The following is a 25,211-nucleotide window of genomic DNA, read 5'->3' as shown; positions in this document are numbered from 1 at the left end:
ATTAGGTTCCAGGGGAAGACAGCAGGAAGACGGGGCTGGTGGAGGAGTGAGAGTCACTCCCCTTGACTGCAGCACACACCTAGGTTAGCAGGTGGCTACTGCAAACCTGCAGCTTGAGCCGAGGCTTGGAATGATTTCGTGGGAAAAGTCATAGAGAGCAGACTCCGATTTTTTTTTTCGAAGTAGAGGATTTTTAACAACCCTTTTACATTTGTTCTTTGACCTTTGTCTCCAGACTATTTAAATAAAATAGATTCTGGGAACGGAATGTGCAGGGGCACTTTCTCTTCATTCTCTCCTAAGAAAGGAGTGAAAATGTGGAGACATCTTGTTTGTTACCTGCTTGCTTTCACAGCAAGACTGCAGCCCCCAGCCCACAAACAAAGCCTGCCTTTATGTGCAGCAAGCTATAGGGTAGACAGCGTCGGGCCTAGGCGGGCTGACAAGCGTTGGAAGAGCGGCGTGGAGAGGGTGAGGTTCTCTACTGCCGCATCTTGGTGGCTTCATCGTTTTCCCAGAGCCAACAAAAATGCTTTAAAGAAGGCCTTGGTGCTCAGGGAGCGGCTACATGGTCTCATGATGATCAGAGAAAAAGCCTTCTGCCCAAAGCTTGCCCATAGGTTTATTATTTTTTGAACATTTCTGCTGTACTTCACAAACTCCTGCACGGTGTTTGTTTAGAAAACACACAGCTCGAGCCTCAGTCGGGACACAGGGAAGCTTGTGAACATCAAAATGCCCTGTGGTTGAAGGGAAGGTGCACAGCGCTGAGAGCCAGGAGGTGAGGAGTGTCGTGGTCTGTACTCCAAAGCTTTGTTGATAGAAATCTGCTTTTGTCAACATAGCCGGGGGTGTGCCTGCAGACAGTACCTCCTCACTGACAAACCTCCAAGTTTCTGTTTGTAGAATAGCCTCGCTTGCCCGCGTGATGTCAGCTTACCGCAGCCCCTGGGCACGGGAAAAGGTCCGTGCCTCAGCCGGCTGCGGCAGTCCTCCAGCACCGACACTAGCCCTCCCGACAGCTGGTTTCAGCTCAAACTGACTGGAAGCCTGCTTTTCTCTTTAAATTGTCATTTCTTCAAGCATGCCGTCGTTTTTGGTGCCTGCAAGGGATCAAATGAACGTGGCACTGAACCCCAAGCATGTTCCCAACCACCTGCATCCACCTGGAGTGGAGCTGGGGTCCTCAGCCTCCCCAAACCCCAACCAGGGGAAAACTGCGTGGGGGCATCTTCAGAGAAACCTCTGTAATTGCAACACACATGAAAAGAGCCCAAAGTGTGCGGTTCCGGGGGCGTGAGGCAACGGGCAAGATATAAAACTGTGCAGGGCCAAAGCTAATGATCCCCCCAAGGCTTGTAACTGCGCAGCCTTAAATATTCAGCGCTGCAGGGCTTTTGTTGTCTCCTGCCCTTTCTTCTCCTGGGAGCTGTGCAAGAGTCTAGCCCTTAGCTTGTCGTCACTGCAGATGTTTCAAGACCGCTTACGTCATGGGAAGCAGCGATGATCTGACTGACAAGGAGTAACAAAAGAATGATCCCGGTCTCCAGCACCTCCCCAGATGGCAAACGGCTTGGTACACACGCACCAAGGCGGGTGCCAGTTGCAGAGTGGCATGGGCAGAGGAGGCAGCCTGATAAATAACAGCTTTCAGTGTTTCTTGCCCTGGGCATGTGCTGACTTTCTCCTGGGCGCACACGCTCCCCCGGCGTGGCTTGGCTTTGGTGCGTGCCTTCTTTGCTCTCGACGTGCTTGTAGCTCGCGGGCTAGAGAGGGGGTGACTGCTGTGTTTTCTAGCTCTTGGCTCCCCTTGCTGTGGCAGGGTGCTATCGCTCTGAGGTGTGTTCTTCAAAGCTCTCATTTACCCAGAAAGGACATCCCTGTATCTCAGCCAGGAGCTCCAGGAAATACTCGCAGACTGTCCTTGAGGTTCCCTATCCCTGAGCTGTTCCTTCACACATGGCACGACGCTCTCTGCCTCTCTCCGAGCACTTAAAGCTCAGCAAAACGCCAAAGCCTGGCCTCCAAAAGCACTCTGCTCAGCCACAGCTGTAAAGCAGAAGGCAACAAAGAGGTAAAACTATTTTCTGCCGGCACTCGCTGCACGGGCCTGCCCGGGCCTCCCAGCAAGAGGAGAGTGAGTGCCTTGCTGGCTCACCGTGGCAGCACTGCTAGGCACACCAGCAACAGGATTTCTTTCCAGGCAGCTTTCCCGTTGCACTGCTTGTGGGAAAAGCCAATGCAGAAGTGTTGGGAGTTGGCAATAATTACACTGAAAGCAAAGAGAAATAGATAAATAAGCATCCTGGCTCTTTCTCGCTGGCATCCCTTGGCACGTTGTAAGGGCACAACATCTATAATTGCTGTAGAGTTCCTGGCAGGGAACAGGCATTCGAGCAGAGATGCGTTTCTGGAGCTGGTGGATAGAACTGGTGCTGCAAAGGTGAAAAGACCAAATGCAGCATGGGCTTCTGGATGCAGCAAGAGGCAGGAAGCAACTCTATGTACAGGAAACGTGGATTCTGACAACAAACAAATGCTGCAGGAGCTGCTTGACCACCAAACCTGGCTTAGGTGATGGATACACGGGAGTGCAAGTACCTTCAGGTGTTCTGATTTTGACTGGCTTTGCAGACTCTGTGCCCAAAACACTGGGCCCAGAACTGGCCGGGGTAGGGTGGGGGGAAGCTGCAGCACCATGTGAGGAGCTCTCTCCTCACTTCCAGACCACGTCTCCTGCAGCTGGAGCTGTGCCATGCTGGCACCGGCTTGGCAAGCCATCCATTCCGCTGCCTGCTATGAGTCACCGTTATTACCGTCAGCAAAACCCCGCCGTAGCCCCTTTGCCTAATCTTTTCTATGGTCTTGTGATGATCATTTACCGTGCTTCACAGCTTTTATTGCTGCAGCCTTATTAGCCCTTTTTCGTAGGCATAAAGGATTCTTCATCTCGTAAGACACCGCATGACCTACAAGGATGTCCAAAGCTGTTCCTGCTAGGAGTAGGAGTGAAAGCCAGGCTCCAATATGACAGCTTTAATTTCCATCTGTTAATTACTGACACAAAAAAGTTACAGTCGCTCTTTTAGAGTTTGCGAACTTGAATGTAAATAGAGGCCATGCATTTTATTTCTCCTTCTCCTTTCTCGCTCTGTCCCATTGCTATGTTTCCCTGCAGAAATCCGCCATCGATCTCGCGTACAGCACAGCCCGGGAGTTTGTTTTGGATGGAAAGCATAAAGAAGCGGTGCCCGCAGCTTTGCGTGCGCTGCGTCTCAGCGCTGAAGCGTACGGCTCAAATTCTGTGCAATTGGTGCCCGTTTATCTCCTCTTGGCTGAGGCCTCCACTGGTAAGTATTGTCTAAATAGTAACGTTGGCAAGGGCAAGACCTCCCCTGGGTCAGGTTTCTGGTTTCCTTTCACTATTTATCAGGGAAGGACCAGCTCTGTGTTTCAATGTTGCGCCGTGCTTCTGCCCAGCCCTGCCTCAAGGGCATTTCAGAGAGATTTGAGAAGTCACACACCACCACCCTCTGGCCTTTTCTGTGTCCGTCTGGGGAAAAGAATCACTCATCAGTGATAAAAGGTCAATGAAAGCAAATGAAATGTTTTCTCCATCTCTACCAGTTCCCACAAGAAAAGCAGTATGAAAATCCATTCGTTACCTCTGTGACTTCGTATGACTCTCCAGAGCATTAAATTCCCGAGGGTGGTTGCCTGCTCTCTTATCTCAGGGAACCAGCAAACATTTCTGAGGGCATTGCATCAGAGGAATGCCTCCGTTCATTCACAAAAGTGCGCTCTGCCTGAAGCGGGGCTTTTTCTTATTGACTGTATGCTTTACAAAAAAAGTCAGGCTAGGACTTTGCAGGTACAGCCACTCTCCTCAGCTGCAGGCGTAAAGGGCTGAGAAATTCCTGTAAACAATTGCCACACAATGCTCTGCTGGCAGAACTGAGCGATCTCAAGGGTTGTCGTAAATGGTGTGGCGAGAGAAGGGCAAAAAAAATCCCATGAGTAATTCTAGTGTGATAATATCTGAGTCATTAGCGGCCACCTGTAGCTAACCTGTTTTGAACATATGCTTCAGCGATATTGAATGCAATACAGAGTTCCTGGCTTCTGTTGGAGCTCCAGACGCTCAGCCAGTCTGTAAATTATTTTCTGAATGGCTGCTGGACTAAGGAGCACTCAGAAGCGGGGAACCCACGAGCTAGGTCTCCACAGCAAACTCCTGCAAAGGATTAATGGGCAGTATTCTCTGATCTACATTTTTAAAATGCTCTTTATCCTGCTTATTTCTGCGGGTCATTTCAGGTGTTGGCCATCTTCCAGAGGCGTCCAAGTACCTCTCCCAAGCCGAGTGGATTGTCCTCAGTACTCCAGGCTGCAGTGTTGCCGTTCAGTATAAGTTACAGCGTAGTCTGGGACTTTTCTGTGCTGCCAAAGGAAACTTTGAACAGGCTTTATATCACCTGGCGAACGATGTAAGCCCACTCAAATACGGAAACGTTTCCGTTTTACCTCTTTCTCCGACAGTTCCAGGTCAATAGGAAAATGCCAGCAGCCAGATTTGTAACCCTGATTTTTTCAGTACCAAGAGGATCCACATTATGAACACCTAAACTCCCTAGACCTAAAACACCTGCGCACCCCCGTGTTGCCAAAGTTGTGTTTTACCAGTTATCCTTATTCCCTTGGAGCAACATCATCCTTGTCTTTACTGCATCTGCTTATAGATTTATCGGTCAGCTCGGTTACGGTCCTGAGATGAACAGCCATTCCTCCCCCAGACTGGTACAGCTGCCTTTTATTCAATGGATAAGTTACTTCCTATTTTGGCTGTCATTTTCCTCTATACTTTTCTGTTAGAGAGCAGTTCTCTGTCAGGGTTATTTAACAAATTTAACTACCTAAAAGTCTGGTTCAATAGCGTTTTACCCCATTCAATCTTTTCAGCCCCGCGAGCAGTTTGTCAGATTTGAAACAGCTATGGAGGATGCTTTGCCTGTCATTTGATCCCCCAAAGGCAGATGAACTCCACGACATCCTATTTATGTCCCGTGTAGACTAAATTTATCCAGTGCAGAGTGATGTGTACCCACTACTGTTGAATGTGATAGTAGCTTTGTGTGGGTGTTAATGATGACATACGATTGAGGAGAATTAGATCCTTTCTGCTATACTATATAGAACCCTGCCTTTGCTTAGTCTGTAAACCTTTTGGGAGAGGTTCCCCACTGTGCCATTGTTTTTTGAGGTACCCCAAATCCACTGCCTGAAAGGGCATCAGGTAATAATTTCTTGCTATTAGCAAACCCCTGGTCTACGTCACAGCGGCCCAAGACCTGCCTGAACTTTGGCTGCGTGTCTGAGATCTGCTGAGAGTCACACGCCAGCTCAGAATAGCTGGAATGCACCACTGCCTCCCCGCTCCCCTGGCTTTGGCCGGGGCTTCGGGGGGGAGAAACAGGCGCCGCGGGCAGGACTGGAGAGCTGAAAGGCGGCAGCAGGTTGTGCATTTGAAGGCATGAGGGTTGTACAGGGAGAGGAGGAGGTGTGGGGAACCTGCCCCCTGCTTCAGCAGGGTAACACGCTGCGATAAGGTTGCTCTGCCCCAGCGAGCCGGGGGTTTGGGGCCACCGCATTCCTTTGTGTAAAACCCCAAATATGGCTTTTTTTAGTACCACATTTTACAGTCAAAATCAGGTATAACTAACACTATAGTTACACAGAAAAAACCTGAATGCTTTTATTATAATCCATATTATTAATTATTAATCCATATTATTAATCCATATTATTAATCCATAATGAAACATTTTCTAGGTTTGATAGGAATACTAAACTTCTGCTTTTTTTTTTTTTTAAATACTGATCTATTTCAGGTTTACCTTGCTAGTTCTGCGTTTGGACTAAAATCTATTGAGACCTCTGGAGGGTATTTCCACATGGCTAACGTTTTCTTTCGCCAGAACAAAATGGACGTAGCAAACTCACTCTATGCTGAGGTTGGTAAAAGCAAAGGTCATCCTCTATATATTTCTTGGGTTTTTTCTGTGCTTTTTCCAATGTTTCTCCTGTTTCTGACTGCTTTTAATATGACGGCGACCATATCAAGTGCCAGCATTGCCTTTTAGGATCAAACTCAGAAACCCTTTTCACATTAAATATTCCTCTGAGTTAAAACCGGAAGAGAGACATTCTGTACTCAGTTAAAAATTGTTATTCAACTTGTCTTCAATTCGGGCAGCCAAACCTTGTTAAAAACCAGCTTTGCTACCAAATACTCTGCGCCAGAGGTTGAGGGGAGTCACAGGAGCAGAGAGTGGCCAAGGAGTGTCCGTGGCCAGGGAAGAGCGGCCGAGCAGTACTGGGACACAAACAGGCCACGTAAAATTTATGCAGAGAATCGATGAAAAGTCAGGCTGATAAAAGATCGTCACAACAGAGTGATCAAGCAAGGGAGGTTACAATTACCTAATCACACTAATCGCTGAGAAAAAAATGAGCTTTCATTTGTTTAGCTTGATTTTCTGTGGAAACAAGGCTCTGGCCGCTGTGCGATCTGCCTCCGTTCCCCTGGCAAACCTCAGCCAAATTTGCATTTGGCTGAGAATTTAGTTATATTTGTTCAAGGTGGATGAAAATTAATGGTCAGGTAGAGAAGCGAGCTTCCAATTAAGGCTGCCGCTGGGAGACGAGCGGTCAGACCTCTGCGTGAAGCACCCAGCTTGGCAGCAGCCAGCTCACCGAGCAGCCGGCACGCCGGTTGTTGTGGCAGGGGTGTGCGCTGCAGCACACATTGTTTATAGAACAACTAGTTGCTAAATGCCATGTATTCACACAAGCGAAATAATTCGTGTGCTTCCTGATAGGTAACCGACATCTGGCACGCCTTTCTGGTGAAGTCAGTTCAAGCGCAGGAGCAAATTCTCAAGTCACGGCCGGAAATGTCTCCGTTGACCGAGGACAAGGAAGGCAGCGAAGACCGTCTGAGTAAGCACCGCTCTTGTGCAGAGCCCTTTGCAAGATGGGATTTTAACGAATCCGTACATCCCACCGGTCATATTTATGGCGTTGGTGTTTTGCGCGCCATTTCTGTAGACCGAATTTAATCGGAATCACGGGTGTTTCTGGTGTTGGTGCTCAGTGGATTGTGCTGGATGAAAGGAACGAGGCCGCTTTAGGAATGAGGGTGTTCAAGTGGAAACGCGGCTTTGCCCTTTTTGTTTACACGCTCCTTTTTACGGGGCCCTTGGCAGGGACTGTAACAATACAAGATTTTGCCTTTCAGGATCCAATTCCACTTCAACATTCTCATTTCTCTGCAGCTCCTTTGTCTCCATTTCATTGTGTGACAGTGACCTTTCATCTCACTGAGGCAGGTTTACAGCCCTGAAGCAGCAGGACACGACCGAATGGCGTGTACTGATAATTGGATGTATTAATCTGGAGAATACTCTGGGGAGAGAAGCTGGGGATTCTCTCACTGGGCCATAAAGGTGCACAAAGCGTTAGGAAACGCGCTCGTGTGCTGCCCTACGCTGCGCTGAAGCCAGGCTGGACTCTGGTCTGGACTCGTCTTCTTTCTACCATCTATGCTAATAAGAATATTGTCAGAGAAGAGAAACACTTTGGTAAATCCCTTTACCTGGCGTTGTCTCCATCCAGTGGGAACCACACCAAGACAGGGCTACGCGATACCATCATCGGTTATGACAGAAGTATGAAAGTTGCTCTTTTCATGCAGCTGTTATGACTCCACATCCTTACTAAAGGCTAATCAACACAATTACTGAGTGGATGAAAAGATATCTGTTAATGGGTATGGAATTTGCATGGAGCTGGGATACCGCGTTGATGCTTGTAGCAGAAATGCTTTGATGTCTAGAGGAGATAATTGGATGGTTTTGAATATATTATCTTGCGTGCGCACATACAGCCAACTAGATTATTTCATCCTCGATGCAGCTGAAGCCTGGCAAGCAGAAGCCGTCCGAGTCCTGAATGCAGTATTAGATATCAGAGAGCGGGCACCAAAGCAACAACCTGGGGAAACTGCCAGAGTTCTGCATGCTCTCGCCATGCTTTATTACCTGATCGTGGATCTATCAAAGGTACGTTTCATCTGGTGGAAGGGCCCAGGCGGGTTGCCTGACTGTGTTCCAGTGCTCGCCCCGTCTCACGAAGGCAGCTGCCTGTGTTCGCCTGGCACCTCTCCTGGGCCCGCAGCAGCCTCGCAGCGCTGACCGACGCCTGCTGGCGATCTGTGCTCTGCCAAGGCTGCTAAAGCGCCCCGGCTCTGTTCTGGTCCCTGCCAGGCCGTCCATGGCGGATACTGTAGCTCTAGAATCACAGAATCACAGAATGGGTTGGGTTGGAAGGGACCTTTAGAGGCCATCCAGTCCAACCCCCTGCCCTGAGCAGCGACATCTGCAACTACATCTGGTTGCTCAGAGCCCCGTCCAGCCTGACCTTGAATGTTTGCAGCGATGGGGCATCCACAGCCTCTCTGGGCAACCCGGGCCAGAGCTTCACCACCCTCATCGTAAAAAAAATCATATTTCTAGTCTAAATCTGCCTCTTTTACTTTAAAACCGTCACCCCTTGTCCTGTCACAGCAGGCCTTGCTAAAGGGGTTGCCCCCACCCTTCCTATAGTCCCCTGTTAAGCACTGAACGGCCGCAGTAAGGTCTCCCCACAGCCTTCTCTTTTCCAGGCTGAACAACCCCAGGTCTCTGAGCCTGTCCTCAGAGGAGAGGTGTCCCAGCCCTCGGATCATTTTTGTGGCCTCCTCTGGACCCGCTCCAACAGGTCCATGTCTGTCCTGTGCTGAGGGCTCCACGTTTTATCCACATTTTTGGGGTTCCTCCTTTATCTGGGATACCTTGGCAGCATTGCTGCCTGTCCCAGGCTGCACGTAGGCACCAGGTCTGGTGTTACAGAGCAAGCAAGACGTGGGCCTTGCATGTGCCTCTCCTTGAGCTGGGCTCCCTGGAACTCCCCTTATATTAACGTAGGCTCGCTCTGCTGGGCCCCGTAATTCAGTTTTGAATTCCCACCCTTGTTTTATTGACCAAAACTTTCAGGCGTGACTGCGCACTTCAGAGTGCCCAATTCTCCACTTCAAAAATCATTGATTGTGAGGAAGTGCTGAGCAGAAACCATCTGGAAATCAGGCCTCTTTGTTCGGGCCAAGCGCTCAGAAGCCCGAGTTTCTTCTTCCTCTGTTTTGGAGGGTGAAAATAGAGATTACTAATGGCCTCGTCATTGTATCAGAGGAAGCCGGGATGATGTGAGCCAGTGTTTGGAAGACACAAAGAAACAAATTCAAAGGAGGGGAAAAAAAAGGCACAGCCTTATAACTGTGAGAATGTCTAATCCCTGGAAGAGCCACCAAGGCAAATGAGGGATTTTGTTCAGACCGAGTCAATACAGCCAGTTTTTCCCTGAAATAGCTTTGGGAATGTCGGGATGAGCTGCTGCGTCGGGCGGGAGGTGATGGTCTGCGGCACAGTGGGGACGGGGCTGGTAATCCCTTCTGCGGGCACCGCTGGATCCTAAATATGATACCTGCTGGCAGCTTTACTCTCTCCTGTAAAGCGGCTTGTGCAGGTCACCCTCTGAAGCGGGCGGCTGAGCCTGGATCTGCTCCAGTGCAGCCACGCCAGCGAGCCTCGGCAGGTGCTTTAGCTGCCCCTTGAGAAAAGCCAAATTCCTGACAATTACCTTGTCTTTTCTGTTTCACTCCAGGCGCGTGAGGCGGGGACGAAAGCCTTTGGCCTGATGAAACAACTGCCCCAACGAGAGTCTCTAGAAGCCGTTGGTCATTTGTTAGAGTTGATCAACTCCAAGCCTTCCTACGCAAAATAAAGAACTCTCTCTGCCAGAGCGGGGTCTGGCTGGGTTAGCTGTTGAAGGAGGCTGCTGAAAACAAAAAGCATTGCGAGCCGCGGGTGCTTCCTGCTGCCATCACCTCTGCGGGTGTCTCGCTCTGCCTCGAGGTGTTTGAAAGTTAAACTTCTTGGTATGAGTTAGCTTTCATGTGCTGCTCAACCTCAGCAGAGCGTTACAGAGGAACAGCGTGAGGGTGGGAAACAAAAGTACGACCAACACATGACGAATAAATCATGTTCTAATGATTTATTTATTTTAGATTATCCAATGATTTACGAATGAGCAAACAGCTGCTTACGCCCTCACATTGCCTGTCCAGAAGATAAAACCAGCTGAGGTGTATTTGTCACTCTTTTCCTCAATTTGCTTTTCAGTTGGATGCAGGGAGGGGACACAGGGAAGGTCTTTGCTGCACATCTAACGCAGGTGCTTGGCACCGGCTCCTCAGGACCTGCTGGGCCCTGGCCAGGCCTCGCACAGCGCGCCGCCGTCTCCAAAGCTGCCTTCGCCCTTCCTGCTGCGCTCGTAGCTCTGGGCACGAGGGACTCGCTTGTTCCACCCATGGAAGAACTTGCATCCGGGGGGAGCACGAGAGCAGCGTGACAGACTGCAGCAGTCTCGAGGGAAAGGGCTAAAACGCTGCTAGCGCCAGTCAGAGCTTCCAATCCAAAGGCGACGTGGTTTCCTCGCAGCCAAGAGCTCACCAGCACAGCGGCAGCCCGTTAGCTCCGACACCAGCCTCAAGAGGAGGCAGCCCCCGGTGTCACCATGAGCATCGGCGTGCAGACCCGCCCCACGCGCGCTCCCGACCTGCAGCTCCCGCGGGCTTCTGCCCCTCGGCGCGACGGCAAAGGCACCCCGGGAGAGCGGTACCGGGCACAGGCTGCGCGGTTCGGACACCGAAGCATGTGATGGCCTCGCACAGCTGGGAAAGAGGTTACGGGAAACTCGCCCTGCTGCTGAGGGCTGAATTCAGCTGAGCTTTAAGCCTACGATTAAGTCTCATTTACTTCAGGAGGATTTATGAGTGCATTTAATTGCCTTGCTGAATTGGGATGGAGTCAAGTACGCTTTTCAAACACACTGTCAAGCTGGGACCTGAGCAATTAGAAGGGGTTGATGCTGCCAGTAAAGGGAAAGGCTCCGCTTCAGCCCACGGGCACCACACGGAGGGGAACAGCGCTCGCTGGGGTGCACAAGGGGCCCAAGGGCAGACAGCCTTGGGGGGTAACGGGTGGGAGACCCCCAAATACTCCTATGGGATACACCGGTGGATGCATCCGCCCTCCCCGGGTCTCACCACGGCCGGAGCGACCACCCCGCAGGACGGGGGACGCCGGAGGGGGGACAGCGCCTGCTGGCACCGAGGATTTGGGTCACCGCGGCCGGGGGATTTGGAGCCGTGGGCTGGACGGCGGCAGTAATCCCTCAGGACGCTCTGCAGCCAGGCTGAGCCCGCCGACGTGCCAGGCCAGCGGGTCCGTGTTGCCACTCCCGGCTGTTTAACGCCATGAAAGATGGCATGAAAATTAACTTTGCGCGGAGCCGAGCACCTCTGGGAGCGGCAACGGGCGAGGGCTGGGAATGGAAACGGTGATGAGAATAGCCCTGGGCAGCTAAAGAGCATCTTTGGGAGCTCTGAAAGGTTTTAAGAGTTATTTCCTACAACATGTTGCAACAGCCATTTCCAGTGTGTGCACTTCAGGGCAAGGAGGCGTTTCAATAAATAGAAAAAAAGCCTGAAGTGACCAAAATCAGCAGGATTTGTGCCCAAAAGTGTTCAGACTTGCAGCTCTTGGCACTTTGTCTGTTCAAGGGGAAATAAAAATAACCCGCCAAGTGGCGGCGGCCTCCCTCCCTGCCCTGCGCAGGTGGTCGCAGCCAGAGGCAAGACCTCTGTCCCACAGCAAATGCTCTTCACAACCCCGCGGGCAGAGCCGGGGGGGGCAAGTTTTAGGGTCCAGCGAGGGGACGGAGCGGGTCGAGGCTCCCGCCTGGTACCCCCGGGACACCAGCTCCGGGGCTGCGCAGAGCAATTAAGGCCCAGTTCTCTGCCCAGGAAGGGCGTTTTGCAACTGGGAGGGTTGTTCCCATGGAGCAAAAGCTTTGCAGGGCCACGCACCCGCCCCCGAGGCGGGGGGAGCCCCTGATCCCTGCGAGCCTCGAGGCGGGGAGACCCACCGCCGAGCGAGGACCCCTCCGGGCCCCCAACCCTTGCTGCGAGGGAAGGGCAACGCCCAGCGAAGCCGAAATGAAGGCGCGGGACGCGGCGGGCCGGCGGCTGCATACATTTGCGTTTATTGCTAGCACACCACACACCGTCCTCTTGGCACTTATGTATTTTTGTGTTTTGTTTTGTTTTTTTTTAAATATAAAACCACCACACACGTGCAGGCTGCGGGGATGCGGCGCCGAGAGGCGCCGGGTCGAGCACAGGGCGGTTTTGTATAGGGATGCATTTCGTCCTCCCACCGCCACCTTTATTGTCTTTTCACGCGTGGTCGAGCGTGATCGCTCACAAAATGGACAAATAAATTAAAAACCAAAAAAAAAAAAAAGATACTGTTTAAAAAAATTAATAAGTGCCTGGGAATGTGGCAGGAGCTGCCGGCGTGGGCGGGGCTGCTCTTCCCAAGGGGGTCTGAGGGCTTTTTGTTTTTCAGTTTTGGTGGAAAAGGACAGTATTTCTTCTTTTTTTGTGGGGTTTTTTTAACCATACTACAGCCTGGCGTTCAGTGCAATAGATACGACTACAGTGCAGGTAATGAACTATACAAAAGTCATCCTAACCCTGTACAAGCTCTCTCCGCTATAGAAACTATACCTTTGCGTCTGTACCTTTTTGTATACATTATACAACGTGAATATACTCCGAGAATATTTACAGTACTCTGGCAAATCAGAAACGCTATAACTTAAACGTCTACTATTAACAACCATTGAACAAAAATATATATAATATAAATATCTTCCAGTCTATACAAAGAGCAGGAAACGGATGCATCCACCTGACGATGAAGGTTGGTGAGGCCGGGGCTGGGGGCGGCAGCGGTCGTGGGGCTGCCAGCGCTTCACCGGCGGGCAAATATTGCCAAGATTAAGCCAAAAAAAAAAGGAAAAAAGGTAAAAAAAAAAAAAAAGAGTGATGTTTTTCCTCCCCGTTTCCTCCCCCGGCCAAAACGCAGGCAGGGAGAGGAGAAGCCGCTGGCGGAGACAACGCTCTGCAACCGGCTACGGGGTATTGACCTTTGCGACCGCTCCGTCCTCGCCACTCCCCAGGGCAGGGAAATCCCCACCTGCCAACCCACCGGGGGCTTGAAATCAGTCGGGTTGCTTTAAAAAATAACTCGTTTGGTTTAAAATTTAGTCAAATTTACGTGATTTTTTTTTTTCTCTCCTAAGATTAGAATATTAAAAAAAAGTTTCCAGCTTTAAAAACTTCCGCTACGTGATTTCTCGTTAAATAACCTATCGCGTCGTTAAAAAAAAGGGAGCTGACCTCCCGCTGGCGGAGGTTTTTAAAACACCTATTGGCTTTGAAATCCTGGACGCGAAACCAGCTAAAAAAAAAAATCGTTTCTAGCAGAACAAAAAAAAAAACCAATAATAATAATAAAATAGGTCAGTCTGTCCCCGATAAACCAGTGGGGGAGCGTGGGAAAGGGGTGCAGGCCGAGAGCCACCCCCCCACTCCCTCCGTCCTGGTTTCTGTACAAAGCATTTTGAAAAATAAAACCCAACAAACTCGGGAGAGAAGGTGGGCGGGGCCGGGTGGGGCCGGGCGGGGCCACGGGCGGGTTAGACCTGGGAGTCGGCGCCCAAGCTGTGAAACTCGTCCGGGGTCTTGTCGCTCTGGCTCGCTCCCCCCTGACGGAAACCCGAGGCGATTTCGTCGAAGGTCCGACCCTTCGTCTCCGGCACCTTGAAGTAGGTGAAGATGAAGAAGAGGACTAGCAGCACCGTGAAGATGATGAAGACGTAGGAGCCGCAGAGTTGCTGGGAAGGAGAGAAGAGGAGGAAGGGGTGAGTGCCGGAGGTGGTGCGCCGTCACCGGTGCCGGAGCGACGGACCACGGCTGAAGGACCCCCACGCCTGCCACCAGCACCCCAGACCTGGACCCCCTCCTCCTCCTCCTCCTCCTCCCCCCCCTCCGGAGGATCACAGAGCCCAGCTCCCAGGGCCCAGCCCCACCCCTCCTCCCCAGGGCCCTTCGCCCAGCCGAGGCGGCTCAGGCCAGGTTTTAGGGCTCAAGGTGAGGCCTGGCAGCCCCGGCCGCGCTCCCAGCCCGAGCTCCAGCAGCAGCAGGGGAGGGTTACCGTGATGTACTGGAAGCCCATGCCCACGATGAAGTTGGAGGTCCAGTTGGACAGTCCGGCCACGGCGAAGGCAGCGGGACGAGGGCCTTGGCTGAACAGCTCTGCCACGATGAACCAGGGGATGGGGCCTGGACCAATCTCAAAGAAGGCCACGAACCCAAAGATAGCCACGATGCTGAGGTAGGACATCCAGGGCATTTGGTCCTAGACCGAGGGGCAGAGAGAAGGTCAGCTCGGTGCAGGAGGATGAAGCACTGGCCTCCCCAGATGGCGAGACTCAAGCAAGAGTGGTGCTGGCAGTGGAGAGTGAGGTTTCTCCAGATCAGAGGCTGGATTTCTGGGACCTCAAGAGAGACCCGGGCAGTGGGGGCAGCTCAGCCACCACCTCCCCCCACAAGCCCTTCCTCCTCCCCCCTCCCCGGCACCACAGCGAGGGGCGGCACGCGGGACCCGTCACCCCAGCGCTCGCCACTCACCAGCAGCGTCACGGCAATGGTCATGAGCACGGCACAGCCCGCCATCCCTGCCAGGCCGATGAGGTGGAGGGTCCTGCGTCCGGCTCGTTCCACCACGAAGAGCTGTCAGATGGAGACAGGCGTCCGTCAGCACAGCCCCAGCCTGGAGAAAAGGCCCCTTCTCTCCACCTTCCCCGGCGAGAGCTTGATGGGCCAAAACTCACCGAAACAACCGTGAAAGCTGTATTCACCACACCAGAGCCAATGGTGGCGTAGACGGGCTGCTCCACACCTGACTTCTCAAAGATGCTGGTGGAGTAGTAGAAGACCTGCAAAGGGCAGTGACGTCAGGTCGGCACCAACCTGCCGCGTGACGCTCACCTGGACCCAGCACAACCCAAGTTCGGGGGGAAACAAGCTGCGCCTGCGGCACCGGGGGCCCCCCCAAAACTCACCGCATTGATCCCCGAGAGCTGCTGGGACAGCTGCAGGACAATCGCAATGATGATGGGCTGGCGATACATGGGAGAACGGAAGAGCTCCATTATGGTCACTTTCTTCTCCCTCATCATTTGCCGGCTCTCCTCCTTCATCTCCTGGAGGTCGCTGCTGACATCCGTTGTGCCCCGCAGCTTCTTGAGGACTACGGGGACGAGGTGGGGTCAGGAGCAGCTGAGGACCCTCCCGCACGGTGGGAAGAGCTCAGGGACGAGGCATGGCACTCACCGCTCTTGGCTTTGTTCTCCTCATTGCGGTTGATGAGGAGGAAGCGGGGGCTCTCGGGGGCAAAGGGCAGGATGACGCACTGCAGCAGGGCGGGGATGAAGATGAACCCCAGGAGCAGCGGCCAGAGCGACTCATTTCCCATGATCAAGTCCAAACCAAACACCTGGGAATGAGAAGGGGTTGAGCCACCCTTTCCCAGCTTGAGCTGGGCCCAGCTCTGCTGCTGATGGGTGATCGAGGCTGATGGCAGGCTCCAATGCCCATCAGAGGGGCACGGGCAGCTGTGTTGCTTCCAGGTGGCCAACAGACGTCGTATTTTGATGCTGCCCAGCCCAAACCTTAAGCTCTCCCAGCATCCCCACTCCTGCTGAGCTCCAGGTCCCTCCCTCCAGCCCCATCTCCTTCCAAAGGACCATGCGGATGCACGGCACAGGCAACGCCCTGCACTGCTGCACAGCACCATCCCCTGCAGACCCCAATGACTGTCAGCAGGTGTGGGGAACCCCACTTCCCCCTCCCCAAGCCAGTTCTCCAGCACTTACTTGTGCGATGAGGATGCCCACGACAATGCCAAGCTGGTGGAAGGTCCCCAGCGCGCCCCGCAGCGCGGTGGGCGACACCTCGCCCACATACATGGGCACGAAACCAGTGGTGAGGCCTGAGTAGAGGCCAATGATGAAGCGGCCAAGGATGAGCATCTCAAAGGAGAAAGCCATCTTGGAGAAGCCCATGAGGATGGCGGACACAAAGGCGAGAATGTTGGACATCAGCATGGAGTTGCGTCTGGGGAGGGAAGGGAGGAGGACCACAGGGGTCAGAGAGGCTAAAGAGGTGTCGGGAGAACCCAGACACCAGCTCCTGGCCAGAGGGAGGTGACCAAAACCGCCCCCCCGGGACACCAGGGCAGGGTGAGGCTGCACAGCCCCCCTGTTGATAGGTCCCCCACACTCGGCGCTCACCGTCCGAAGCGATTGACGAAAAGCCCCACGGAGAAGGATCCGATCATGCCTCCGACAGAGAAGATGGCGACGGAGAGGGACCAGAGCGTGGTGAGGGTGGCAGGGCTGATGGGCTCGTCATAGCGGTACAGCCAGGTGCGGTTATAGAAGTCCTCGATCACCTGCGAAAGAGGGGGAGGGGAGAAACGAAGCCGTGGGTTAAAACCATCCCCATTTCACCTGCGCTTATGAGCATTCACGTGTTACGAGTTGCCCGGCCTCAGCCCAGGCACAGACCCTTGGCCGACGAGTGCGGCTCACAAGACGATGCGTCACTGAGCCGGGAGCCGCCCAGCCGCGGGGCCGGCGGCTTGGCTCCAACCCAAGGGAGGAACCTGATGGGACGCGGGGGGGAAATGCAGCCGGACAGGTTCTGCTCTTGCCTTGCCGAGAGACGCTCGGCATTGCCAAAATACCTCTTTCGCCTCGCCAGGTGGCCGCAGGGAGGTCAGGCTCCTCCCCAGGGCACAGGAGGCAAGGAGGGACACCTCCATCACAGGGGCGAGACAGCAGAGACGGTGGAGGAAGGCGAGGAAAACAGCAGAGTAATCCCATCCCCCTGGACACTCCCTGGATTTTAATTTCTAGGAGGTTTTTCCTGCGATACTTCCACAGCGCAATTCTTCTGCTACAATCCTGCAACACCACAATGTCGCATCCAACACATCCAAGGCAGGCGCTCCTTTTTAATTAACATCATCACAGAATACCCTTTTTAAAACTTTTATATACATTTTTAACATACTTTTAAAGCCAGCGCACTGCTGAAAGCTTCAGGTAAGTTATTTAAGGGTCACCCACACCCAAAACACAAAAGCAAAGGCTCGATAACATGCCTGACCAAGCCCGGCTGGAAGGAGCGGAGATTTCGTGCAAGAAGCGGAAGCTGCTGCCAGACATCAGGCGGCTCAAAGACCTCGCTGCTTCGAGGGGTTTCGCAGGCGCTCAGCTCCCCTTTACACATCGGCACAATCTCGCTCTGTTTTCTAGCCTTCCCATCCCTTCGAGCACAAACGAGAGCCCCTGGCAGGGGCAGCGCGAGAAACACCCCCGTGCCACGCGCCTCACTAGAGATTTCAATAATGTGAGGGTTTTTAAAGTTGTTCCTTTTACCAAGCCCCTAAACCATTAGGATTTTAAGCTATTTCATTTGCCTCCAGCTTCGCCTGGAGGTTTTGACACTTTGGGGGCTTTTCCCATTTTTTCTAACATAAGAAATAACTGGTATTATTATTATTTGGAAAACCCAGGAATGGCTCAGGCTCTCGGTGGGGGTAAGCAGGTCCCCGCACACACCCAACCAAACCTTGCGGTGCTCTAAATTCCTCCCGATCTTCCTCAAAAGCCTCCAGCTCTCTCCCCTTGAAGCGGGGGGGTGGGGGGGAAATCAATCCAAGCGACAGCAGATGCCCCAACGTGGGGCTGTGCTCTGGCTCACCAAAACATACCCAAATACCCCCCTCTCCTGCCCCCTTTCCTCCTGCAAAAAAGGGTGGATGGAAAAACCCACCACATCGGGTTGCTGGGAGGAGAGATGAAATATTACAAGTTTAAAGTGACAAGCACGAAAAAAAATCATTGTATTTGCCAAAAGTCGGGGTTTTTCTCCCCACTCTCACCCTCATTTCATTTCAGCTGAGTGTTTCCTACCAGCCCGCGCTTCCTTTCGGGCCATCCCCTCCACACATCACGTCTGCAAACTCCCCACAAACCAAGCCGCTGTTTCAGCAGCGGGAAGGACTACATCAAGAGGACCACAAAACCGGCGCTCAGCCCTCCGCGTGCGAAAGGAGCCTTCGTGCGAGGCCGCGGGGCGCTGACGCCGGCAAACGCCGCTGCACTTGCGTCACTGAGGCCAGGGGAACGGTGCGCCCCGGGCCTCCGCCCCCGTGCATCCCCGTCCCAATCCTTTGCCCCAGTGCATCCAGATGCATCCCCATCCTGCACCACAACCCCAATCCTGCGTCCCAGTTTATGCTGATACATGCCAGTCTTGATGCATCCCAACTCCGACGCGTCCCCATCCCAATCCCACACCCTGGTGCATCCCCATCCTGCATCCCAACACCAATCCTGCACCCCGATCTACCCCAATCTCGATGCATCCCCATCCTGCACCCCAACGCATCCCCATTCCAACTCTGATCCACCCCAGTCCCGCACCCCAACGTGTCCCTAGTCCCAGTCCCAAGCCCTGCTGTATCCCCACCCCTAAAGGCGGGATGAACCCCTGTGCCCAGAGCATCCTGCTGCTACCCAGGACAACACCCACCTGGCCTCCCCTCATGCCCCCCATACAGAGGACCCCAAATCCTTTCCCCTATCAGTCCTGAACCCCAAACACAGCATCACTTGCCAGGTGACTCGCCCCTAAAACACACAGCCCATTCCTGGCCTGAGTCCCAAGGGTTTTATCCTAAAACACATGAGGGAAACCGAGGCAGCACCCATCACGGAGGGATCTCGCTTTGCTGAGGGGCCGCTGGAGCCAGAGCTCAGTCCTGAGGGAAGAGCCCAGCTCGGGCGCGTCGCTGCCCACGCTGCCCAGAGCAGCATCTCCTGCGTCAGGGGAGGATGGAAAAAAGCCCTTCAGCTGCAGGGAAGCCACATGCGTCCTCGGGACGTGGGGCCAAGCTCCAGCGCAAGGCGGTAATTACAGAGCACCTGCTCCCCACAGTGCCAGAGCTTGGGGGGAAAAAAACAGGGGCGGATGCCAGAAAGCAGCTCCTCAGCATGTTTGCAGGCATTTCCCAGCTCAACACTGTTCCCAACGCCACTCCTGTCTCCTGTCTCTGCAGGAGGACACCCGCCGCCGGCCAGGCGTGAATGTCGCCAGCGCGGATCAGTCCGGGGAAGGCGAGCAGGGCTTTCGGAGCAGGGCGACACTTCCAGCAGATGTGTGCACCGTGGCCGTGGGTGCCAGCACCTAGGGTGCTGGACGGGAGTGACAGCCTCCTGCAGCGTGAAATCCCCCTCAGGCCCCTCCCCGGGATGAAATACAGCTTAACGCGATACCTCAAATAAAGGCAATTTGTGTCTTTATTGCTCTTTCCCACACTGATGGGACTCTCAGAGGTTTTTGCATGGGGTCTTCTGTCCCACAAGGACATATTCTCAGCGCTTGAGGCGAGATTTTGCAGCCCATTTGCTGGTAATGGGATTAATAACCTCGCCGCATGAATCCTGCCTTGGTGGTTTTATTTATTTGGGATGGTTCACCAGAGGCTGCGCGACGCTCAGGGACAGGCTCCGCTCTCACGCAGCAGCAGCTGGACCCGTTTGTCCTTGGACACCTGACCCCAGCAGCTGAGCACCACGTGGGATTTCCGAGCTAACATTTGCAAGCCTTTAACAGCTCAAAAAGCCACAGAATTTGGGGAAAGTCAAGTTTTTCAAGGCTCTGGCATACCTAGCAGTCACTGGAGGGTGCTGGCACCACAACGGGGAAGGAACAAACGCCTCCTCTCTCCACTCCCCCTCGCGCGCAGCCTGTCCCAGCCGACCCTCTGCTCCTGGGGACATCCTGCCCCCGGCGCTCCGGGTGGCAGAGCTCTCAGCGGAGCGGTCATTCCCCCCTTTCGGAATGACTCAAACTCTAATTAGGTCCCAGACCTTCGCTAAAAGCTGAGGTTAAGAGTTAGGCCGGTCCCACCCAGAGAGCATTCTGCAGACGTTCCTGGGATTTTTCCCGGCAAAAACGCTCAGCAAGGAGGAAGCTAATTCTCCTGGGAAGGTGGGAGCTAAATAACTCCCTCGCAAATCCCATTACCAGCAGTAAGCTGCCTAGCGGGATGTACTATTTTAGCCAGGCTGGCGGCAGATGCGGGCTTGTTTTCGGGCACGGGGCGGGGGGTGGAATTTCACTACCGCGAGGTGGCTCGGCTCACGCTCACCTTCTGTGGGGCGTTGATGACACCAGTGTTGTAGCCAAACTGCAAGGAACCCAGCACCGCTCCTCCCACAGCGAGCATCAGGCGAGCTGTCATCTACAGGAAAAGGGGGAAGATAAAAAAAGAGGGGTTAAACTTGGGGTCCCAACTATATCCCCCCCCCAATCAGAGGGGTCCCCCGGTCCTTCTCCACGGGGAGCAGCAAGAGGAAGAGGGCTGCCCCTAAGGTTGCAAGTGTGAATATGCAAGATAAAACAGAAAACTTGCTTTTTTTATGGCATCCACTTAGGCAAGGGGAAGAAAATAATTTTTAAAAATCCTGTTTGGGAATTTCAGGAATTTTTTGCCTCTGGAGTGGGGCAGGAGGTTTTATCTGGGCTCGCAGGGTCCCCTCCAAGGGCTCCATTGGGCAGCACGCCAGCACAAGATGCCTTCAGGGATGCCGTTGGCCAGCCAAGCATCATCCCGGCATCGGCGCAAGGATGCCCCGGCCGGCCCCGGCTAACGAAGTTTTCGTATCAGAGCCTAATTACCAGTCGCTAAGCAAAATCCCAGCTATTTGGCAAACCCTTTGCCCGCCTCCTCTTCCTCCTGCTTAAGCTAGAGCGACAATCAGAGCCTTGTTTGGGAACGGGGTCAGGGCAGGCCAGCGCTCCAGCCACCTTCGTTAACAGCCCAATTATCCCAGGCAGGAGATTTTCCCAGCACTCAGCTCCAAGAACCAGGATCCGACATTCCCAGTTAATCAGCTTTGGGATGATCCATATGAAAGTTATAAGCCCTTTAAGGGGGGGGGGGCTGGACTCTCCGCAGTTATCCCAGGTATACATCCCACCCCAACCCAGGGATGCTCCCCTGGCCTCTCAGATTAATATTCCCAAGGGATTAGGGCTGGTCAGACCCCACCTAAATGCAACTCCCAAATCAGGAGGGCAAATTACAAGGCAAACATACAAAAAGAGAAATATATTTTCCTACTCAAGAAGCATTTTCTTTTTTTTTAATAAATAATATAAATAAATACAAACAAGTGCTGCTCTCTGGCCAAGCCACCTTCCCCCACGTTAAAGTTTGCAGGGAAAAAGCAACAGGGAATAAAGCCAGCCCCGTTAATGAAGCTCATTAATTAGGCTTGGCCCCAACGCAACTAATCAGGGAGGTTTTGGCACTTGGGTTTTGTTCGGTGCTTCTGAATAAACCCACCCTGAGAAGAAAATGCCCCGCTTGGGAGGGCAAAAGCAGGCTGGAAAGTTGCCAGCATCCCAGACAGAGGAAAAGCCCCAAAACAAAAACCTGAAATCCTGACTCCGACCTCATTCATCCACCCACTGCTCCACAAAGCTGCAGCAGGCGACAACCGGGAATGCCGAAAGCAACCGGCCCGTGAATAAACATTAAAAATTCAGGGGTTATGAGGGGTTTGAGTGGTTTGGGGGCATTTTTTGTTGTTGTTGTTTTGAGGTGTTTATGGGGTTTTGGGTGACTCTTCTCTGCTTTTTGGGGGCCACCCCTCACTTTCTGGGGTAGCAATTTCTCCTTGGCACGGTAAAGGCCTGCTCGCCCGCCCCAGGCAGGCCGACGGGCGATTCCCCACATAGGGTGAGTGCGCGGGTGAGTCACAGCGGCTCCGGGCCGCAGGGATGGGGATGCGTCGTGCCGGCAGAAACGCTGCTCGAGGAAGGTGGCAGGTAGCAACACCTCTGCGCTCCAGTGCCAGGCCCTGCCCCACCAGGAGTTAAATAATAAAGTTACTTTCGCAATTTTAACCACTAAAAAGAATTAAATTTTTAAGCGCTAGCAAAAAGAAGTTATATTTCTAACCTTTAGTAAAAACACACTTATATTTCTATTAAGCACCAGCAGCCTGAAGAGGGGAAGGGACAGAGTCAGTAGGAAGGCTGCTGGCATTTTTGGAGGCTCTTCCCGGACAGGGTCACAGTGAGTCAGCTCCTCCTGCTCGCTTTGGGCTTCCCAGCTCCAAACACGCTGCCCAGCCCGATCCAGGAGCCTTTCGGCTTTAGCCTTGCCATTAAAGGAAAGGCTTAAGATGTCAAGTTGGGGTGGGGGGTGGGGGGGATAAATAAAGTTGATTTCTAAGGGCAGCCTTGCATGGGAAACTCCTGCAAAACCACACAGGGTTTGTTTTTTGGGTTTGTGGGTTTTTTTTTTTTTAACTGCTTGCAGAAAACAGCAGCTTTATTTGGAGCTTAGGAAATAAAAAAGCAGCCCACCGTACCTCCCCTTCTTGCTTTTGCGCAACAAACTTTTTTACAGCCTGGAGATCCCCAGCCCCTGTGGTTTGTTTCCCTACTAACTGCTGTACCTTATCAGAAGGTACTTGTAATTTTAAGAAATTGGGGAGGGGGGGGGTTGCTGCTTCCTGCTTCCTTCAGCCCTCAAACACGGAAGGCAGGACGCTCAGCAGAGCTACAGACCCATGGGGCAACAGCAGCCCCCCCAAACCCCCAGCAGGCCGTGTCAGGTTTTACAACTCTTTTTACCCCTTTTTTTTTCTCTCTCTCTAGTGTGGAAGGATTTTGGGATGCTGCCTGCCTCATGGAACACGGAAATTAACAATCCCTTTAAAAATCATATTTTTTTTAAAAGTGTCCCAGGAGAGAACTTCAGGAAAACCCACATTTAAAGAGCCCAGAACAATTAGCCATGAGGCTTTAAGGAGCATCCCAGAGGCCAAGGTCCTCTCCCGGGATGGGTGCAGGGGGCTATTGCAGGGAGGGGGTGCAGCCTTGCATTTGCACGCTCATGCACACTCACGGGAGCAAAGATAACTGGATCCAGCCACTGCCCGGGATAACAGGGCTGCACGCTGGCTCCCAGCCCAGGAAAAACTTACGCACCAACCGAGGGCCGGGTAGAACCTGCTCCTAAAGCCACGGCGTGTGCCACAGCATCGGCATTTACCGATGGGGCAGGGGGAGGTTTTGCAGCTGGGGGTAACACCAGCACCGAGGTTTTGGGGGATTATCGGCATGGGAGAAAACTTGGGATGAGGGGAAGAGGAGTCAGAGCGGCAGGCTGGGGATTTTTTTTTTCCCCTTTTTTTTTCCTCCCTTAAAGGTCAGCTGGGGACGGCGACACGAGCCCTCCGAGTATTGCAACCGCAGGAGCGTCTGCAACGAGCCCAGGAGATGTTTTTGCAAGCAAAGAGCCAGAGCAGCCCAGCTCCACGGGCAGAAAAGCACATCCTGCTTTAATAATATTAAACATTAAATTTAAGGGGGGCTGGGGGGGTGGGGTGTGTTGAGCTCATCCCCCACCTCCCAGCACCACCACCATCCCCACCGCCGGCTGCCTCAGTAAAAATCCCTTTTTTTATTCCCCTTGCAAAACACACTCTGGATGGAAGTGTCACCCATGAGAGCGCAGCAAATCGCTCCTGCAATTAATTACCTTTAAAAAAGAATCCTTTCTAACCCGAGTTTATCTAATGGGGCAGTTATTAAGCTGGAGAAGCAGAGGGAGCACGTCTCCACCTCCGTTTCGGTAGCCGGGAGTTAAGGCCGGCTGGCCGCGCATCAGATTTCTTCGTTACAAGAGCAAATTTCTTTTTAATTCCTCCCCCCATAGACGCGCTGCCGGCTGTCACGTTCCCGGCTCCCAGCCCCAAACCTGCACCTCGCCCAAGGAAAAAAGGGTGCTGGAGTAGAGCCAGCTTTAAATAAAGTAATAAAAGAGTATCATAGATATAAATTTTAATTTTAAAACCCCCAAGTACACCCTAAAGCTGGGGCGGGGGGGGGAAGAAATAAGGTGTTTGCTGGGGAGAAAAATAAGTGGAGTCGCTCCAGTAACACCTTTAATTGGAATAAAATTACTATTTTTGTTTTTAATTACACATTGCTTTGCACTGCCACGGAGCGAATCTTTTATTCCCTTCCCTGTAAAAAAAAAAGAAAATAAACCAACCCTACATACTTGAATAAATCCCAAAACAGTCCCAGGCGGGAGTGTTGGGGGGGGGGGGGGGGCAGCATCCCCAGGCGAGGCCGGGACAAGCAAACCCCGGGGTCTAACGTTAACGACCCCGCCGTAACTAACCCACCTTCCCCATTTAGGGCCTGACATCACTGCACTTCAGCCCAGCTTTATAATTATAAATCAATTTATCCGAGGCAGGTCGAGGCGCCAGGAGGACTCTGCCACTGCCGAGGGGCCGGGTGAGTTCGGGTTGTTTGATAACTCGCGTTTTTGGGGGTAAATTGATGGGAATTGGGTCAGAGCGGCGCAAAGAGCTCACGGCGCGGTGGGACCCAGCACGGCCGGGGGCGGGGGGGGGGGGGTCCCCGGGTCCCCCCCCATCCCAGGGCCACCCGGGCCTGGCACCCTCCAACAGCAAACTCAGCACTTCGGGGACCACGTTGCCTCTTTCCTCACCCCCAAAATGGGCTCAAAAGTCTCTTTTTTGGCTCTTTCCCTCACGTCTTCTCACCTCGGGGGAGGAGGGGGGGTGGGGGAGGTGGGCCGGCACGCGCTGTGCGGCCCCGGCGGGAAGGGGGGGCGGTTTGGGTTTTTTTTTCCCTGGTTTCTGAGGTATTTTTTTCTTAAAAGAAAGGTTTATTTTGCGCGGCGGCGCCCGGCGGCCCGAGGAGCCCGCAAGCGGCCCGATCCCCCCCTCACGGACACCTCAGCGCCATCGGTCGTTGTTTCCCGGTTGTGTAACGCGGCGGGGGAAAGGGCTCGGGGTGGGGTGGGGGGGAAGGGGGGTGCGGGGTGTCCCCGGCCCGGCGCACCGGGGGGGGGGGGGGGGTACCTCACCTTGCTGCCGGTCTCCATGGCGGCCCCGAGGCGGCGGCGGGGCGCGCGGCGGCGGGGCGGGGGGGGTGGCGGAGCGGAGCGGCGCGCGGCGGAGCGGAGCGGTGGCGCGCGGCCGCGGTGGGGGCATTGAACCGGCTTAAGAGAGCGGGC

General features: G+C 53.5%; 2 protein-coding genes across 5 annotated transcripts in view; one reads left to right on the top strand and one right to left on the bottom strand.

The window, feature by feature from the left end:
* ZMYND12 (zinc finger MYND-type containing 12) overlaps positions 1-12,458 on the top strand; it is a 16,154-nt gene extending 3,696 nt beyond the window's left edge. For 3 of the 4 annotated variants that reach the window (XM_064470366.1, XM_064470364.1, XM_064470365.1), the window contains 6 exons: positions 3,179-3,350; positions 4,318-4,487; positions 5,889-6,011; positions 6,879-6,999; positions 7,975-8,120; positions 9,757-12,458. In XM_064470366.1, coding sequence (XP_064326436.1) covers positions 3,179-3,350; positions 4,318-4,487; positions 5,889-6,011; positions 6,879-6,999; positions 7,975-8,120; positions 9,757-9,876 — 852 coding nt within the window. In that variant the 3' untranslated portion in view covers positions 9,877-12,458. Of the gene's footprint in view, positions 1-88; positions 2,608-3,178; positions 3,351-4,317; positions 4,488-5,888; positions 6,012-6,878; positions 7,000-7,974; positions 8,121-9,756 lie in introns of those variants that run through there. The other variant, XM_064470368.1, reaches the window with a different exon arrangement.
* SLC2A1 (solute carrier family 2 member 1) lies at positions 12,175-25,211 on the bottom strand. Its single transcript, XM_064470362.1, has 10 exons — positions 25,062-25,211; positions 20,289-20,381; positions 16,357-16,517; positions 15,940-16,180; positions 15,398-15,560; positions 15,127-15,314; positions 14,896-15,000; positions 14,693-14,794; positions 14,217-14,420; positions 12,175-13,896 (listed from the first exon to the last, which is right to left on the bottom strand). The coding sequence occupies exons 1-10, from the start codon at positions 25,077-25,079 to the stop codon at positions 13,699-13,701; spliced, it is 1,473 nt and encodes a 490-aa protein (XP_064326432.1). The 5' UTR covers positions 25,080-25,211; the 3' UTR covers positions 12,175-13,698.

The sequence above is a fragment of the Phalacrocorax carbo genome, chromosome 20 (assembly GCF_963921805.1).
Source record: "Phalacrocorax carbo chromosome 20, bPhaCar2.1, whole genome shotgun sequence".
NCBI lineage: Eukaryota > Metazoa > Chordata > Aves > Suliformes > Phalacrocoracidae > Phalacrocorax > Phalacrocorax carbo.
This window is presented reverse-complemented; position numbering and strand designations above follow the sequence as displayed.

What these genes read in the sequence shown, in the direction of transcription:
- SLC2A1 (XM_064470362.1), bottom strand. An exon ending in GGAGAACAAAGCCAAGAGCG is followed by an intron (nt 15,315 to 15,397) that starts GTGAGTGCCATG and finishes TCGTCCCCGTAG; the next exon opens with TCCTCAAGAAGCTGCGGGGC. An exon ending in CAGCTTTCACGGTTGTTTCG is followed by an intron (nt 14,795 to 14,895) that starts GTGAGTTTTGGC and finishes TCCATCTGACAG; the next exon opens with CTCTTCGTGGTGGAACGAGC.